Below are 16,237 nucleotides of genomic sequence, written 5' to 3'. Positions count from 1 at the left end.
CGGCGCATACACGATTAAACCGCGCTTGCGCCGTACTCTCAGGCCGGCTGCTGTGATGACGCGAGGCGGCCGGAGTGGTGACGACTGACGTCACCTTTCAGGAAAAAGGAGCTCGACACTCGGGCCCAGTGTCGCTGGGAGCCGCTGGGGAGCCATTTCTGAGCAGGCCCTGGGAGAAGAGCCAGATGGACGTCGAGGGACCTCCCGACCTACGGTGGGCTGGAGAAAGCCCCAGGTAGGTTCAGATTTTCATTTTATTTAGAGCTCGGAGTCCGTGTAAGGGCTCCACCTCTGACACAGGAGACCTGGGTTCGAATCTTGCTCTGCCTGTTCAGTAAGCCAGCACCTATTCAGTAAGGAGTTCTTTGGGTGATACTCCCTAACACTGCTACTGGAGTAGAATTATTATTATTAAAATAAATGTCTAATTCAAGGATTTCATTATTAATAGTATTATTATTTTTATTATTTTGAATATTTTTGAAACAGGTTAGAAGCTTAGGGTTTATTTTGCTGCTGAAAATATTTCAAAGTACCTCCTGGGGGAATATTGAAAATATATTGAAAATATTTCAAAGTACCTCCTGGGGGAAGGAGAAAAGGGGTCTACAATAAAGGCCAATCATGAATTGCAACTGCTCATAATTCTGCAAAATTATTTTATTCGGTTCTCTCTCTGGCACACTTTGAGATATTTCTCCACTTTCTACCGTGACAGAGTTATAGAAATTGTCAGAGATGTGACAAAGGACAGCAATTAATCCTTGCCATCAGGGCCGAATTTAAGCCAAGGCCACCTAGGGCCATGGCCTAGGTCCTAGGCCATGGCCTAGGACACCACAGGAGCAAGGGCACCAAAGCAGAAGGCTAAACTGGTGCAGCATTTGCAAGCTTGCAAATTCTGCAACGCAGGGAAATAAGGCGTGCGCCTCACTGCGCTACTCTGCTGCTAGCTGTGCAGCAGCCACCTTGCTCTCTGTGCACGTTTGCATTGTGTCCGGTGGCCATGGACTTGGACAGCATTGGAGACAGAAAGGAGGAGGAAGATTCTGCACTGGGGACGAGTGGAGAAATGAGTGGAACTGATGGCTGCTGCAGTGTGAAGGCAAGCTGGTTACCTATACTGAAAGGGCGGTGGGAAAGCAAGGGATTAAGGGAGTCATCCGGCTGCCTATACTGGCGGAAAAGGTGGGAGGGGTCATCTCGCTATCTATACTGGAGGGAAAGGTCATCTCGCTATCTATGCTGAATGGAGGAAGGCTAGTGACAGTGGCCTTAGGCGGTAAAGAGTACAAAATCGGCCCTGCTTGCCATACTATAAAATCTAAAATATTATTTTTCACGAAACAGGACATTTAAAGAAAGCATTGTTTCAAGCTTACTTGTATTGTTTTTATGTGTTTATTAGAGGCAGCTATGCCACAGTGTTTTTAACAGACACTGGGAGATAGTGGAAGTATCAATATTTTCTGCCAGTCAATGGATTAGTGTGAGGGTTACCAGGGCCGTTACTTGGGCAGTGCGGGCAGGGCGATCGCCCTGGGCGCAGACCGGCAAATAGAAAAAGGGGGGCAGGCAGAAGGACATAACCGCTAGGGAGTCGGTGACGCACGGTGCAGCCTAATGGAAGAAAAAAGAAGATTACCAGCCCGATCACCTTCCTTGACTCCTCCTGTGCTGCCTGCGTCCGACATCCAGTCATCATCACGTCACCACCGCGTGATGACACCTGATGTCCTGTAGCAGTACTGCAGGCTGTGGGCTTTCTGGGCTGTCTTTGCCTGTGTGTTTTCCTGGTCCCTGCTTCCTCCTGGATGAGCGGCTGGTCACGAATAAGTAGGCAGATCTACTTGTGACCTGTGGCTGTGTCTGTCCCTTTAAAGGAAGGGTTTGCAAGTCCACCGGAGTGCGGGAGAAGGGAGCGCAATTTTGACAGCCTTGCCCTGGGTGCAATTTAGCCTAGAAACTGCTCTGAGGGTTACAATTGAGCAACAGTTGCACTTTCGCTGTACAGCTAATTACTCAGCAAGGTTGCTGTGTAGGTATTATCTGTGCAATGTACTGTGTTGTTATGGTTAAAGATAGCGTTACGCAAGCTTACTGTTGAGCTTGGAAATTCTTACCTGGCTGCAAATTGTAATAGTGAGAATATTTTCATAATGTGAAATTAGTTTGTTAGCCTATTTGGCAGGGCCCTTTTCCCCGTTCTCTCCTCCGCCGCCATATAGACTCAGTGGCTCATCTTCTACATTTTCCATAAAATATAGACGGACACATAAAATTTATATCGCGCTTTTCTCCATGTGGACTCAAAGCGCCAGAGCTGCAGCCACTAGGACACTCTCTATAGGCAGTAGCAGTGCTAGGGAGTCTTGCTCAAAGTCTCCTACTGAGATTGGTGTTGGCAGGCCCGGCCCTAGACTTTTTGCCGCCTGAGGCAATCTTTAAAGAAATCACCGCCCCCCTCCCCCAAGCCGTGGGGGGCCGCCCGAGCTGGAGGGGATAGCAGGCAGGAAGGGGGTATTGGGCCTAGCAGCGGGGATGGGGGTCGGACATCCCCCCCCCTCCATCGCCTCGGTCCCCCGTCCTCCGCTCCCCTCCAGCTTAAAAAAGTTACGTTGCTGCCTGCAGCTATTGTAAGAGGCAATGGGCGGGGATCACTCACCTCTTCCTCGTTCCAGCATGCGCTCCACTGACATCACTTCCTGCTACGTGACGTAGCAGGAAGTGATGTCAGTGGAGCGCACGCTGGAACGAGGAAGAGGTGAGTGATCCCCGCCCGTTGCCTCTTACAATAGCTGCAGGCAGCAACGTAACTTTTTAAAGCTGGAGGGGAGCGGAGGACGGGGGACCTAGGCGAGAGAGGGCAGGGGGGGGGGGGTCTGACCCCTCTCCCCGGTGCTAGGCCCAATACCCTCTTCCTGCCCGCTATCCCCCCAGCTCGGGCGTTCCCCGACGCCCACGGACAGGCGGGTGCCGCCTCCCCCAGAAGTGCCGCTTGAGGCAAAAGTTTCACCCCGCCTCATGGGCGGGCCGACCCTGGGTGCAGCTTACTGAACAGGCAGAGCCGAGATTCGAACCTAGGTCTCCTGTGTCAGAGGCAGAGCCCTTAACCAGTACACTTCACAGCAATAATATAAATAATATAATATAATCCATCTACAAAGGGTGGGAGGTGGAACTTGGGAAACTTGCTCTAGATTTTTGATAGGCTAAGATTTTAAGGCCATTCATAATTAGAGACACTAGCAGTTATAAGGCTATATTTCCTACCACTGACTATCTTTAGGTGGAACAAACACTGCAAAGTGTCCAATACGTAATACCAGGGAATAAATATATTTGTACACAAGTTCGGAAAGGACAAAGAAGCCCTAAACATAAATATATGGTGGGGGGGATGAACAAAGACCCCCCAAGCCTCCCGCATAAATTGGAAGTTCACCTACACTATTTATACATACTTTTAATAATAAAGTGCATTTATATGTACCCTATAGGGCTTATTTGTCCTTTCGGATCTTGTGTACAATATCTTTAGGTGGAACCTGAAAACTCATCACTTTACTTTCCCTGATTTACTTTCAGAAATGTATCATAGGTGGCAACAATGTTTGTTTACTGGGAGTTTTAAAGCCAGTACAAAATATACCTGGTCTCCCAGAATGCTGGGGGGAGGGGGATTCTGGATAATATATTAGACTAAGCATCAGTGGGAGGGCAGCTACATATCAATATACAGCATTATATAGCTATAGGATGTTTTTCTAAAGCTGAAACCAAATTTTATTTTATGTAAAAGTGGGTATATTGAATAATTTACTGCAGTCTACTATATGACGTTACAGTTCTTCTTTAATGAACATCACTAACAATATTTTCCCTACAGTCAGGTTGATGTTAGGCAAAGAGCATATGTTTGACAACCATTGATCAGACTATAACATGATGAAAAAGCCGCGCTCAATGGAAGTATCTGTTAATAACAGTACTTATCGCTTTATAGGTTATCACAGCTGCAAGCAGTGTCCTCTTTGTCCAAGGTACTAGGAAAAAATACACATAAGTTCTGCTGTGCTCTGTAGTGAGAGGGTAAGCAGGCACTCGGGGGGGGGTGCGCAGGGTCCCTTAACTATCTCCCAAGGTGACGGTATCCACCAGAGTGTTTTTGCATTGGGTGTTTAAGTGTGCGTACTTTACACGCTATGTGAAGCATCTCTTTTTACTTTCCATGTTTTACTGAATGATTGGGAGGAACCAAACCGCAGAAGGAAATTGATCCACTACAGAGCACAGCAGAACTTATGTGCATTGATCAGACTAGTCTTACCAATTTTTTAAAACCATTTATCTTCTAACGCTACAAAGAATCATGACAAATATGACAAATATATTGGTATTTTTATATACAATGTAAAATGTTTTATTTTAAGGATATTTTACCTTTAAATATAGGACATATCTTCCAAACTCCTGCAGCTCCTTCTCGATTAAACTGGCCTAAAGCCAACTCCATGTAGAAAAGAGGCATACCAGCAATAATCATAAAAAACAAATATGGTACTAGGAAGGCACCTGCAAAGATGGAGAGAAAAGAAATATGACAGACACATTTAATTTGCACCAGCCACTGATGCAATGGTCACAATTCACTAAGCTTGTATCCTGTCTTTAACCATTTAAGCCTGTGGGTTGTTTTCACCTTAATTACTTACCCTCCACTGGGATGAGTATCTACAACCCTGAAAACTGCACTTGAGCTCCCAGGAGCGTAGATAGTCGTCCCTCACTATTTATGCCTGGCGCATGTGCATGCGCATGCACCCACAGCCTCCTGCGATATTGCACAGATTGGTGAATGAGAATATACATCCCCAAAGCCAATTTAAGTGTCTGAAGAAGCCAATTTAAGTGTCTGAATTGACAATGAGAACTGTTGCAATGAGCAATAGCAATCATTGCATTGTAATTTAGTAACTGTCATTTCCTGCTGGCTGGAATGCAGCTGAGTTTTAACTAGAAATGAAAATGTTTGGCCAAAAAGAATATTACAAAAAAATGTAATATATATTTCCTACCCCTATTATCTGCCCATTAACCCATTCTGCTGTCTCCTCCTGCCCCCAAACACAATTGTAATAAATAAAAAAACTTAGAGACAGAATTTATAAGACAGTATATAAATGTCACATTGGGGACTTAGCTTTTTAAATATTTATGTCATGAGGGTGTATTACTATTATTTTTGCAAATAAGGGCGTATTATTGATTGAGTACAATGAAAAAAAATAAAATCACAAAATGGAAAAAATATACCTTTATTTCCACATAAAATATTGTCGCCATACATTGTACTAGGGACATAATTTGACACTGTAATAACAAGGACAATGGGCAAAAATGGTGTGGGTTTTAATTATAGAAGCACGTTTTATTTTAAGACTATAATGACTGAAAACTGAGAAATAACAAATTTTTTATCTTTTCCTTCAAAATGATTCCCTTTAACCTCTTGAGGACTGCAGGGCTAAACCCCCCTAGTGACCAGGTCATTTTTAGTAAAATTGGCCACTGCAGCTTTAAGGCCAAGCTGCAGGGCCGCACAACACTGCACACAAGTGATCCCCCCCCTCTCCTTTTCTCCCCACCAACAGAGCTCTCTGTTGGTGGGGTCTGATCGCTCCCCCCATGTTTTTTTTTTTTATAATAAATATTATTGTTTGCTTTTTTTAATAAAATTCCCTGTTTCTTTAAAACCCTTCCCTCCCTCCCCACAGCCAGCCAATTATGGCGATCGGCTGTCATAGGCTTCTGCCTATGAGAGCCGATCGCTCTCTTGTCCCCCAGGGGGACAGCTGTGTCACACGGCTGTCCCCAGTGCAGCGCTGCTGCTGATTGCATCGCTGCACAGTGTAAATAGACGGCATGATCGCGGTCTAACAGTCTCCCGAGCGGCAATAGCCGCTCGGAGACTGAAGAGGGGGCGGAGCTCCGCCCTCCGAGCATGAGATGCATGCGCAGAGTGCGCACGATCTCATGCAAATTACAGCCCCAGGACTTTACGCCAATCAGCGTTAGGCGGTCCTGGGGCTGCCGCCGCGGCCACGCTCATCGGCGTGACGCGGTCGGAAAAGGTTAAAATGCATGTAAAATAAAACTTAGAAAAAAGTACCACTCATAAAGCCTAATTTGTGGTGAAAAAAAAACTATACATAGATAATTTATGTGTGATAAGTAGTTGTAAAGCTATTGCCATATGAATGGATGTGGTGCTAAAATGTGAAAAGGGAAAAAATAGGTGAAGTGGTTAAGGAAAGAAGCAATTTTCGCATTTCAGTGCTCCTCCCATTCATTCTCCAATAACTTTATCACTACTTATCACCCCTAAATGACCTACAGTATATGTTGTTTTTTTAACCACAAATAAGAGTTTTTAGTAATTACTTATACAATAAAAAATAAACAATGCTACTGTAAATACCACCCTCACATTGTATTAGCTCATTTGTCCCTGCTATCACAAAATGTAAATAAGGCTCTTAGTACAATGTATGGCAACAATTATTTGGAAATAAAGATGATTTTTTTCAGTTTCATGTTTTTGTACACCATCAATAAATACAAGCCCTTATTTGCTAAAATAACCATAATACACCCTCATGACATACATATTAAAAAAAAAAGCTCAGACCCAAAGGTAACTATTTTTGTACTATTTTTAAACTAACTTTTTTTAACAAGTGTTTCTGTTTGGTATCTATGGAGGAGGGGTTAATTAGAAATTAATAACTATTAAATGTTATTTTTATTTCCTTTTTAAATTACTTTTACTTTTTGGTCACAAGCTTGCGCAATACCCTATCCTGGAAGTTACCAGGATGTGTTTGATCTTTTTTTTTACATTGCTTTTTACTTTTATGATTGAACATGGCTTATGAATCGAGTCATGTTTGTTCATCCCAGGCACTTCACTTGGCTCAGGGAATACATGTTCCCATTCACGAATCCCTGCCGTTTAAATCCCGCCATGAGTGGTGCACTTGCGTACTGGTAAGTTGAAATTGTGTTACAGTAAGTCAAACTGGACATGTATATACTTCCAGTTTGGGTTACCTGGTTAATAACAATTATGGCCTGTTTTTACTGTTATCACCATGGTGATAAATCATTTAGTATTTATTAAAGGACAGCTGACGTGAGAGGGATATGGAGGCTGCCATATTTATTTCCTTTTAAGCAATACCAGTTTCCTATCAGTACTGCTGCTCCTCTGCCTCTAATACTTTTAGCCATAGACCCTGAAAAAGCACGCACAAATTAGGTGTTTCTGACATTATTGTCAGATCTGACAAGATTATCTGCATGCTTGTTTCTGGTGGTGTTCAGACACTACTGCAGCAGCAATAGATCAGCAGGGCTGGCAGGCAATTGGTATTGTTTAAAAGGAAATAAATATGGCAGCCTCCATATGTGTATTACTTCAGTTGTCCTTTAAGCAATTTACCTCATACAATCCTTGAAGTAAGGATTCCTAAAGTTAACGATTGAATACTAAACTTAGAGACAGGTTGTTCATTCACAGATGAATGCAAGTGATAACAACTCTAAAGTGTGTGAGAAATTATCACCTGGCTTGAGCTGTTGTTAAGTAGAGTGTTACTAGAGACTGCCACAGCCACACAAACAGCCACCATGCATGGGCTCATGAGTATTTACGAGTCCCTAAGGAATCTAATTTGTGATTTTAATGAGGCTTAATTGCCTCAGGTGTGCGGCTGGATGAGAAGGAGTTAGTTACCCATAATCTATCGTCCTCCCTGTGCTCCAAACAGCTTTCACGCATCCTATTGGACAGTACACTACACGCACTTCCTCCTTCAAGCCGGAAAGAGGAGGTGCGCTGTGGTGAGGCTTGCAACGCGTGCAAACTGTTTGGAGCACAGGGAGGATGATGGACTTATGGGTAACTATCGCCTTCTCATCCAGCCGCACACCTAAGGCAATTAAGCCTCATATAACTCATGAATTTGAGTCCTTAGGGACTCGTAACTACTCTTGAGCCCATGTCTGACAGCCACACACAGACCCACAAACACACAGACACAGATACTTTCTCTCGCCTCTTCCTTGACAGCCATACAAAGAATCCTCCTGCAGCCTGGCTATAATCTGACTGGCAGAGGAGGCAGCAGGAGGGGCAGAGCTACATTCTGCCTGCATGTGCTCCATCCCTAAAGATCGGAATTTACCAAGGAACTGCAGTTCAATCGTGCAATCACTTCTACTTATTCCCAAGGGACCAGTGCGTTGGTGCAGCCACCATCAAATTCAAGTTACAGATATGCTCCTTTTAGGAACCAATACACAGATAGCATTAAAAACTGTTACTGTGCTCCACCCCTCCCTATCTACTGCATGTGAGAAAAACTACAGAAGTGATAACTTAAGGACTGGAGTGATAAGATAACAATGTGAAAACTTATCACTACATGTTCATAAGGCAAGCTTATTAGTAAATTAACACTTAAAATACCGATCAATGTGTGGTGATAAGTTTTCACTTACCTTATTCTTATTAGCATAATCTTAGTGAATTGTGGCCTATGTGTACCATCTCCCTCTCACATATGTGTATGAGAGCATGGAAAGTGAGGAGACAGAAGTTTCAAGTAGCACCAGAAAGCTGGCAATTCTGACTCATGCAGTAATTATTAGTTCATTTCATAGTATCACTATACAGTTTTAATAACAGGATACTATAAATACAATTAGAGCTACCTAGCCAGTTTGCTTCCAGAGCTTTATTTGTCTATATAATTAGTATAACTGTCCCTTATATTACATTTAGTATTTCAGAATCAGACTGTATTCACTGTGCTGGGTTGCATGCATTATAATACAGATAATACGGAAAGTATTCTCATCGCATCACTTTTTCAACATTTTGCTATAGCCTCACTAGCTGATGGCCCGGCGTTGCCTAGGTATGTATTTGGCTGGTATTGGCTTTGCCCACTTTTTTCTAACCCTAACACTCAATTACTCAATGACCTACTTTGTGCGCTTTGTGGTCTTTGGCATCAATAATTTGCATTGAAATGAAACAAATTTTATTGGCTGTTTGTGGCTCCACCCTCTTTTCAGAATTTGAACCCCAGTCACCCAATTACCAACTGTACCAGGTTTGAGGATTGTGCCATTAACAGTGCAAGAATGGCAGCAATTAAATATTCCCCTTGAAAATTAATAGGTGAATTTTTATTGGATTTTGTAGGCTCCACCCACTTTTTTGAATATTAATCCCAGTCACCCAGTGACCAACTGTGCAAAGTTTGAGAACCCTGCCATTAACCGCGTAAGAATGGCTGCAATTTACATTTGTATTTGTCTTCGCCCACTTTTTGGTTACGGATAAAAAGTATCCTATATGCTATTCCAGGTAATGTACAATGTCTGCCAAATTGTATTCAAATCCGTTCAGCCATTGTTTTGTGATTGAGTAACAAACATCCAAACTTTCACATTTATAATATTAGTAAGAGTCCAAATTCTTTTTTTTCCTCAGAATTCTACACACATCACCCCATAGTGACAATGTAAAAAAAAGTTTACTTGAGGTTTTTGCAAGTTTGTTAAAAAAAAAAAATGAGAAACTACATGTACATAAGTATTCACAGCCTTTGCTCAATACTCGATGCACCTTTTGCAGCAATTACAGCATCAAGTCTTTTTGATTATGATGCCACAAGCTTGGCACACCTATCCTTGCCCAGTTTTGCCCATTCCTCTTTGCAGCACCTCTCTCAAGCTCCATCAGGTTAGATGGCAAGCGTCGGCACACAGCAATTTTAACATCTCTCCAGAGAAGTTCAAGTCCGGGCTCTGACTGGGCTACTCAAGAAAATTCACAGAGTTTTCCCGAAGCCACTCCTTTGATATCTTGGCTGTGTGCTTAGGGTTGTTGTCCTGCTGAAAGATGAACCATCACACCAGTCTGAGTTCAAGTGCGCACTGGATCAGGATTTCATCCATGATGTCTCTGTACATTGCTGCAGTCATCTTTCCATTTATCCTGACTAGTCTCCCATTTGCTGCCACTGAAAAATATCCCCACAGCATGATGCTGCCACCACCATGCTTCACTGTAGGGATGGTATTGGCCTGGTGATGAGCATTGCCTGGTTTCCTCCAAACGTGTCTGGCATTCATACCAAACAGCTCAATCTTTGTCTTATCAGAACAGAGAATTTTGTTTTTCATGGTCTGTGTGAGTGTGGGGTCTCCTGAGAGTTCTTCAAGTGACTGTACAGTGTACAGATATTTCTCTGACAACACTGACAAAATTGTTAGTAGTCCATCGTGTTGGATCACAAAAGGCTGTTTTTCAGTGTAATTTGCTTTCTTAAAGGACAATTGAAGTGAGAGGGATATGGAGGCTAACATATTTATTTCCTTTTAAACAACACCAGTTGCCTGGCAGCCCTGCTGATCTATTTGGCTGCAGAAGTGGCTGAATAACACAAGAAACAAGCATGCAGCTAATTTTGTCAGAAGTATTAGAAGCAGAGGATCAGCAGGGCTGCCAGGCAACTGTCTGGTATTGCTTAAAAGGAAATAAATATGGCAGCCTTCATAGCCCTCTTGCTTCAGTTGTCCTTTAAAACAGAAAGTATTTGTGATAATTCAGCTTTAACCACACAAGTACCAGCGGTCTCTGCCCTCTTAAGGACCAGAAACTGCTAATACAGAAGCGGCGGAATCCCGACGGAATACCGACGAATTGCCGCACATACCCGTCGCAACCGCAGTAAGCCGGGATCCTGGGCCACCCACCCCCCTCTATGACGGCAGAGTTCCTGTGAGCCGGTCAGGAGCCACTTTCATTGGCTCCTGACCCTGTCTTTCAATGTAAGCCAATGGGAGTTGCTTACATTGATAGACATGGCCAGGAGCCAATGAAATCGGCTCCCGACCCGCTCACAGGGCTCTGCCGACATAGAGACAGGCAGAGCCAGTGAGCTGCGGCAACAGACGGCGGGGCTTAAGCAGCGAGATCAGCGGGAGTGTCAGAAGCGTTGAATGCACGCAGCGGCAGCTAATTGAAATCTACGCCCTGCCAGTCAGGTGACCACCAAAACAGGGCGTAGATTTTAATTAGCTTGGTCCTTAAGTAGTTAAAGTGAGCATAAAGTGAAAAAAAATAATGCCCATTTACTATTCTGAGGCTTTTTCCAGCCTCTTAAAGTTCTCCTGCTCCCCCGCCATCATCCCGTGCTCAGATGTTCACCTGCTTGTTCAGCCACTGCGCATGTATGGCGCTGCTCACATGCATCCTCTATCGCGCTCCCAGTGCCAGAAGTATTCCCTGCAAGTGTGGTAGCAATTTTTGCGTGCAGCATGGGGCTGCGCATCCAGCATTGGAGGAGGACACTGGAGGAACAGCAGAGTGCGAGATGGTGCTAAGTTTTTCACTTTAGGTTTCTTTAAAGTGAACCCAAGGTTAAAATAAACTGATATAAACAGTTATATATATCATTCTTATCCTAAAAATTACTTTTTTTTAGATATCCCATGGTTTTATTTTATATTTAAACAATTATAAAGTAGAATTAATGTTTTGTAGTCTTTGCTCAGTGGTAGCCTATTAAGCATCGCTGAGTGAAAATACTTGCACTATTAACCTTTTTTATCTCCTTCTGCTCTCAGAAGTTGTATTCTGCCAGGAAAACTTTTATGGCTGTAATTTGCTTATCATTGATGTTTACTACCGTATATTTTCTGCATGGTACCAACAAGACTGAAGCTGTCACTTCAATGCCTAAAAATTAACTCTTTGAGGCAGCAAAATAAAACTAATAAAGCATCCTGGTAATATATTTTGCACTGTACATACACATGTTTATCTCATCAGATCACAATCTTACACAGCCAGGCACATAGATGAGTGGACTCTATACTCCATGCAGAAAGAAATTATTTTTACCCATATTTTTCTTCCATTCATTCCATCATACTTTAATCTTTAGGGAAACATTAATACATTTTTACTTAAAGCGGAATATAACCCAGCATTCCAACTTTGCTCTAAAAAATTATTTACAGCATATTATATGCAACCAGCATTTTTTTTGACTAAACCAGCATTGGAAGGGTTACATACGGAGCTTTAAAGTTCCGTGCAGAGAAATGCTGCCGCAGCCGAAGTTAGGTAATGATGCATTTAAGTAAACACAATATAACAAGTGAGGAATTTGACACACTCTCTGACTGTGCAGGAGCTGCTGGACATTCAGAGCGTGTCACATTCCTCACTTGTTATATTGTGTTTACTTAAATGTATCATTATCTAACTTCGGCTGCGGCAGCATTTCTCTGCACGGAACTTTAAAGCTCTGTGTGTAACCCTTCCAATGCTGGTCTAGTAACAAAAAATGCTGGTTGCATATACTATGCTGTAAATAATGTTTTAGGGCAAAGTTGAAATGCTGGGTTATATTTCGCTTTAAGACTCTCACTTCATATTCAATTAAAACATTTATAACACTAGCATACACTTTTCATTTCTGTTATGTTTACTGAACCCTTTGGGTTGTAGGAATTAAGCAGGATGCCAACATTTTTTTTAATCTTCTACCATACACATTCATATCCTGCCATCACTTATATTGCAGCTCCAGCGTCCTTGCTGACCCTATAGCTGCTGGACCAGAGCCCCACCCTTTGAGTCACCAGGCTGCACCATGAGCCAATTGGCCTGCACTGCACGTCTCTGTGCAATCAAATTTCAATTGGGAGGATTTTAGGCCAGCTTATAGGACTAAAGTGCAAATGGAGGATCTTCCCAGACTGAGTTTAATGGAGATGGATAGTGGTGAAGGAGGATTCACACATGAAATAATACTAAAAGCGGTATAAAACCCTGGATATAAGCATAATATTCAGTAAAAATATGTTTTCCTACTTTTTATATACCATACGGTTATCATATTTGCTTTTGTGTTTCAAAGTTTTTTATTGAGCTTTTTTTAAAAAAAAAAAAAAAAATTTGAACAAGGAGAGGGAAAGACAAAGGTTCATTACATTAACTGCAATAGACAAAACATGGTGACATTATGTCATAAAAATTGAGAGCACAATGTAAACCAATAAAACAAAAAACAAAAATTGCCTAAAGTGGCATAGTGTGTACCCCAGAGGGCAAATCCCGACTATCTGGGGCATGTCATACATTATAGAGATGAGCAGACCTGGTATAAGGCCTAGACATGTTGAGATCTCTTGGGGCTCGTCGTCCAGCGATAGACGAACCACCTGGAGGTCACGAATGGTGGCACTACAGGTAAGTCAGAAGGAAGGGTGAAGAGGGGAAAGGAAAGGATGAGAGAAGAAGAAAGGAAGAGAAGAGAGCAAGAAAGAGAAAGTGGGTAGTCTCGCCCTATAGCCTCCTTATTAGAGAGCTATCCATGGTTGAGTGTTCCAGTTGGATCCAGGGATCCCATATGCGCTCGAATTTTTTAAGGGTATCTTTTAGAATGCTAGTTAATTTTTCATTGATCATAAAAAAGTTGAGTCTAGATCTCACTTCGCTGATAGTGACCGATGGCTTCTTCCAGTTGGCAGCAATGGACATGGTGGCTGCCAAAAAGACAAAGGAAGCTAATTTATTTTGAGACGTGGTCAAGGATTCCACCTTCTCCTGTAGAAGAGCCTGCCAAGGGTCCTTGGGGATAGTTTTGTGAAAGATAGACGAAAGTAACCGGTAAACTTGACACCAGAATCTATTAAGTCGTGGACATGTCCACCATATGTGTAGCATATCCCCCACGGCCCTGCATCCTCGGAAGCAGAAGGGGTTAGCAGTAGGAAATACTTTAGCTACTCTGGCGGGGACCAGATACCACCTTGTCATAACTTTGTAGGCTGCTTCAATTGCATGCAAATTGGAAGAGCACTTGGGAACCCTACTCCAAATGTTCAGCCAATTTTCCCTATCTTTCGTGCCTGGAAGGTCTGCCTCCCATTTAGTAGTGTAGGCGTGAGTAATGGAGCGGGTGGGGCGGGTCAGAAAGGTATAGATCATGGAGGTAAGCCCCTTGGAGTCAGGTCGGTGGAGGCAAATGTTTTCGTATGAGGTAGTGTTGTACGGGGGATCTGTATGTTGGGTGAGGGACTGTATCCAATGTTTGATCTGCATATAACGGAAGAATTCCCTAGCAGGTGCCTGTAAGTTCTCCCGTAGAGCGGGCCAGGAATAAACCCCCCTGGGGGTGAGAAAATGTGTGACCGTGCTAAGGCCTCTCTCGTTCCACCATCTAAAAGCTGCTGGAGTTTCATAACCCGGAGTGAACAGGGGATTATTGGTGAGCGGCAATAGTGGGAGGTGAGAGGACATGAGGTTGGCCGAGTATCGGACCGAATCCCAGACCTGAAGGCTATGCTGCATAGGGGGGCTAAGGGAGTAGGTCTCAGTTTGTGAGGTAACCAAAGGAGGGTGCCTGGGAGTTGGGGTGAACTGTCGGGTATTTCAAGAAAGACCCATAACGGGGTATCCTGGGTTTGGAATAACCTAGTGAGTTGGGTGATGGCTGCTGCTCGGTAGTAGGAGCTGATCTGTGGGGCCCCAAGGCCACCGTCTAATTTATGTGCAAAGAGGGTGGTTTTGTTAACTCTAGGGTGTTTACGGCCCCAAATAAAGGATTGTATTCTGCTTTGAAAAATACGCAGGTAGTGGTTGGGTACTTTAATGGGGAGGGTGCGGAAGTAGTAAAGGAGTTTGGGGAGGAAGGACATCTTAATGGAGTTGATTCTGCCCAACCAGGAGAGGGGGAGCGAGGACCAGGTATCGGTGAGCGATGAAAGGGATTTTAATAGGGGGGGGGGGTAATTGGCCGCAAAAAGAGAAGCATAATTAGGGGTTAAGGTGATGCCCAGGTACGGCAGGGATTGGACCCATTTAAAGGGACTACCATATTTGCTTTTGTGCATAAGTACTATTATTCAGTTAGGAAATACAAGTTCCCAAAGTACTTTTTTTTTTTTTTGCTCTGAGAGCTGCCTTTGCATTTTATTCATAACTGGTTTTATTCATCTTGTATTGTAGGCAGAAATGCTTTCTGGGTGTCCGTCTGTGTTCAGGAGCTTCTGCACAGTCAGAGAAGTGTTTACTTAATTGTATCAAGTGAGGAATGTAAACACAAGATAGCATTATCTCCAGTTCGGAATGCGTCCAGCTTTCTCTGCACTGAGCTTGGAAGTCCCGTGTTTAACTAGTTGAATGCTGTTCTGGTAAAAAAAAAAAATGGTGGCAGTATATAATATGCTGTAAATGATCTTTTAGAGCAAAGAAGAAATGCTGGGTTTTATTCTGCTTTAAAGAAAATCTGTATTGTTAAAATTGCACAAAAGTAAACATACCAGTGCGTTAGGGGTCATCTCCTATCCCCCTCTGTCACAATTTCGCTGCTCCCCGCCTCATTAAAAGTAGTCAAAAACAGTTTTAAAAAGTTTGTTTGTAAGCAAACAAAATGGCCACCAAAACAGGAAGTAGGTTGATGTACAGTATGTCCACACATAGAAAATACATCCATGCACAAGCACGCTGTTTACAGCATTCCTTTTGAATCTCAAGAGATCATTTGTGTGTTTCTTTCCCCCTGCAGCTCTCATCCACTGAAGAGTTACAAGCTGATTGTTTCTTCCTGCAGACAGCTCCGGTGTCTGTAATTCCTCAGTATGTGACTCCTCAGTATGTGAACAGAGGAGGATTTATCCAGCTTGTAAAAGATAAGAGAGCAGAGAAAAGCTGGCTAATGTAAAAAACACACACACACACACACGGGAGTGTTCATAGAGTGGGCCTGGAGGAGGGCGTGCATCACAGATCCACAACACTGAAGTTGGCAGCCTTCCAGACACAAGGTGACAAGTCCGACAGGGGAAAGATAAGCTGATTTATTACAGAGATGGTGATAGTAGAAAGTGCTGCAGTAAGCCAGAGCACATTAGAACAGGTTTAGGAACTTGTAGGATGGTAGAAAACAGGATGACATTTTTGTTACAGAGTCTCTTTAACAATGTAGTGAGGGTGCTTGAATCAGAGTGTTGCACATATGTTTAAGCAGGAAAAGCACTCACAAATATGTACTTTAATGCCCCATTTACACTTAATCAGTTGGTCTCAGTTATAACTGAAAGGTCAACTGATTTTCAAAGTAAGTCCCATGTTTTCCTATGGCAC

The 16,237-nt window shown here is 43.1% G+C and overlaps 1 protein-coding gene across 2 annotated transcripts in view; it reads right to left on the bottom strand.

Annotated features, from left to right (window-relative positions):
• SLC6A3 (solute carrier family 6 member 3) overlaps positions 1-16,237 on the bottom strand; it is a 175,229-nt gene that overhangs the window by 143,361 nt on the left and 15,631 nt on the right. For both annotated transcript variants that reach the window (XM_068236716.1, XM_068236717.1), the window contains exon 3: positions 4,444-4,575. In XM_068236716.1, coding sequence (XP_068092817.1) covers positions 4,444-4,575 — 132 coding nt within the window. The remainder of the gene's footprint in view (positions 1-4,443; positions 4,576-16,237) is intronic.

This window comes from Hyperolius riggenbachi, chromosome 5 (assembly GCF_040937935.1).
Source record: "Hyperolius riggenbachi isolate aHypRig1 chromosome 5, aHypRig1.pri, whole genome shotgun sequence".
Lineage (NCBI taxonomy): Eukaryota > Metazoa > Chordata > Amphibia > Anura > Hyperoliidae > Hyperolius > Hyperolius riggenbachi.
The sequence above is the reverse complement of the archived record's forward strand: the minus strand, read 5'-3'. Positions and strand labels throughout refer to the sequence as shown.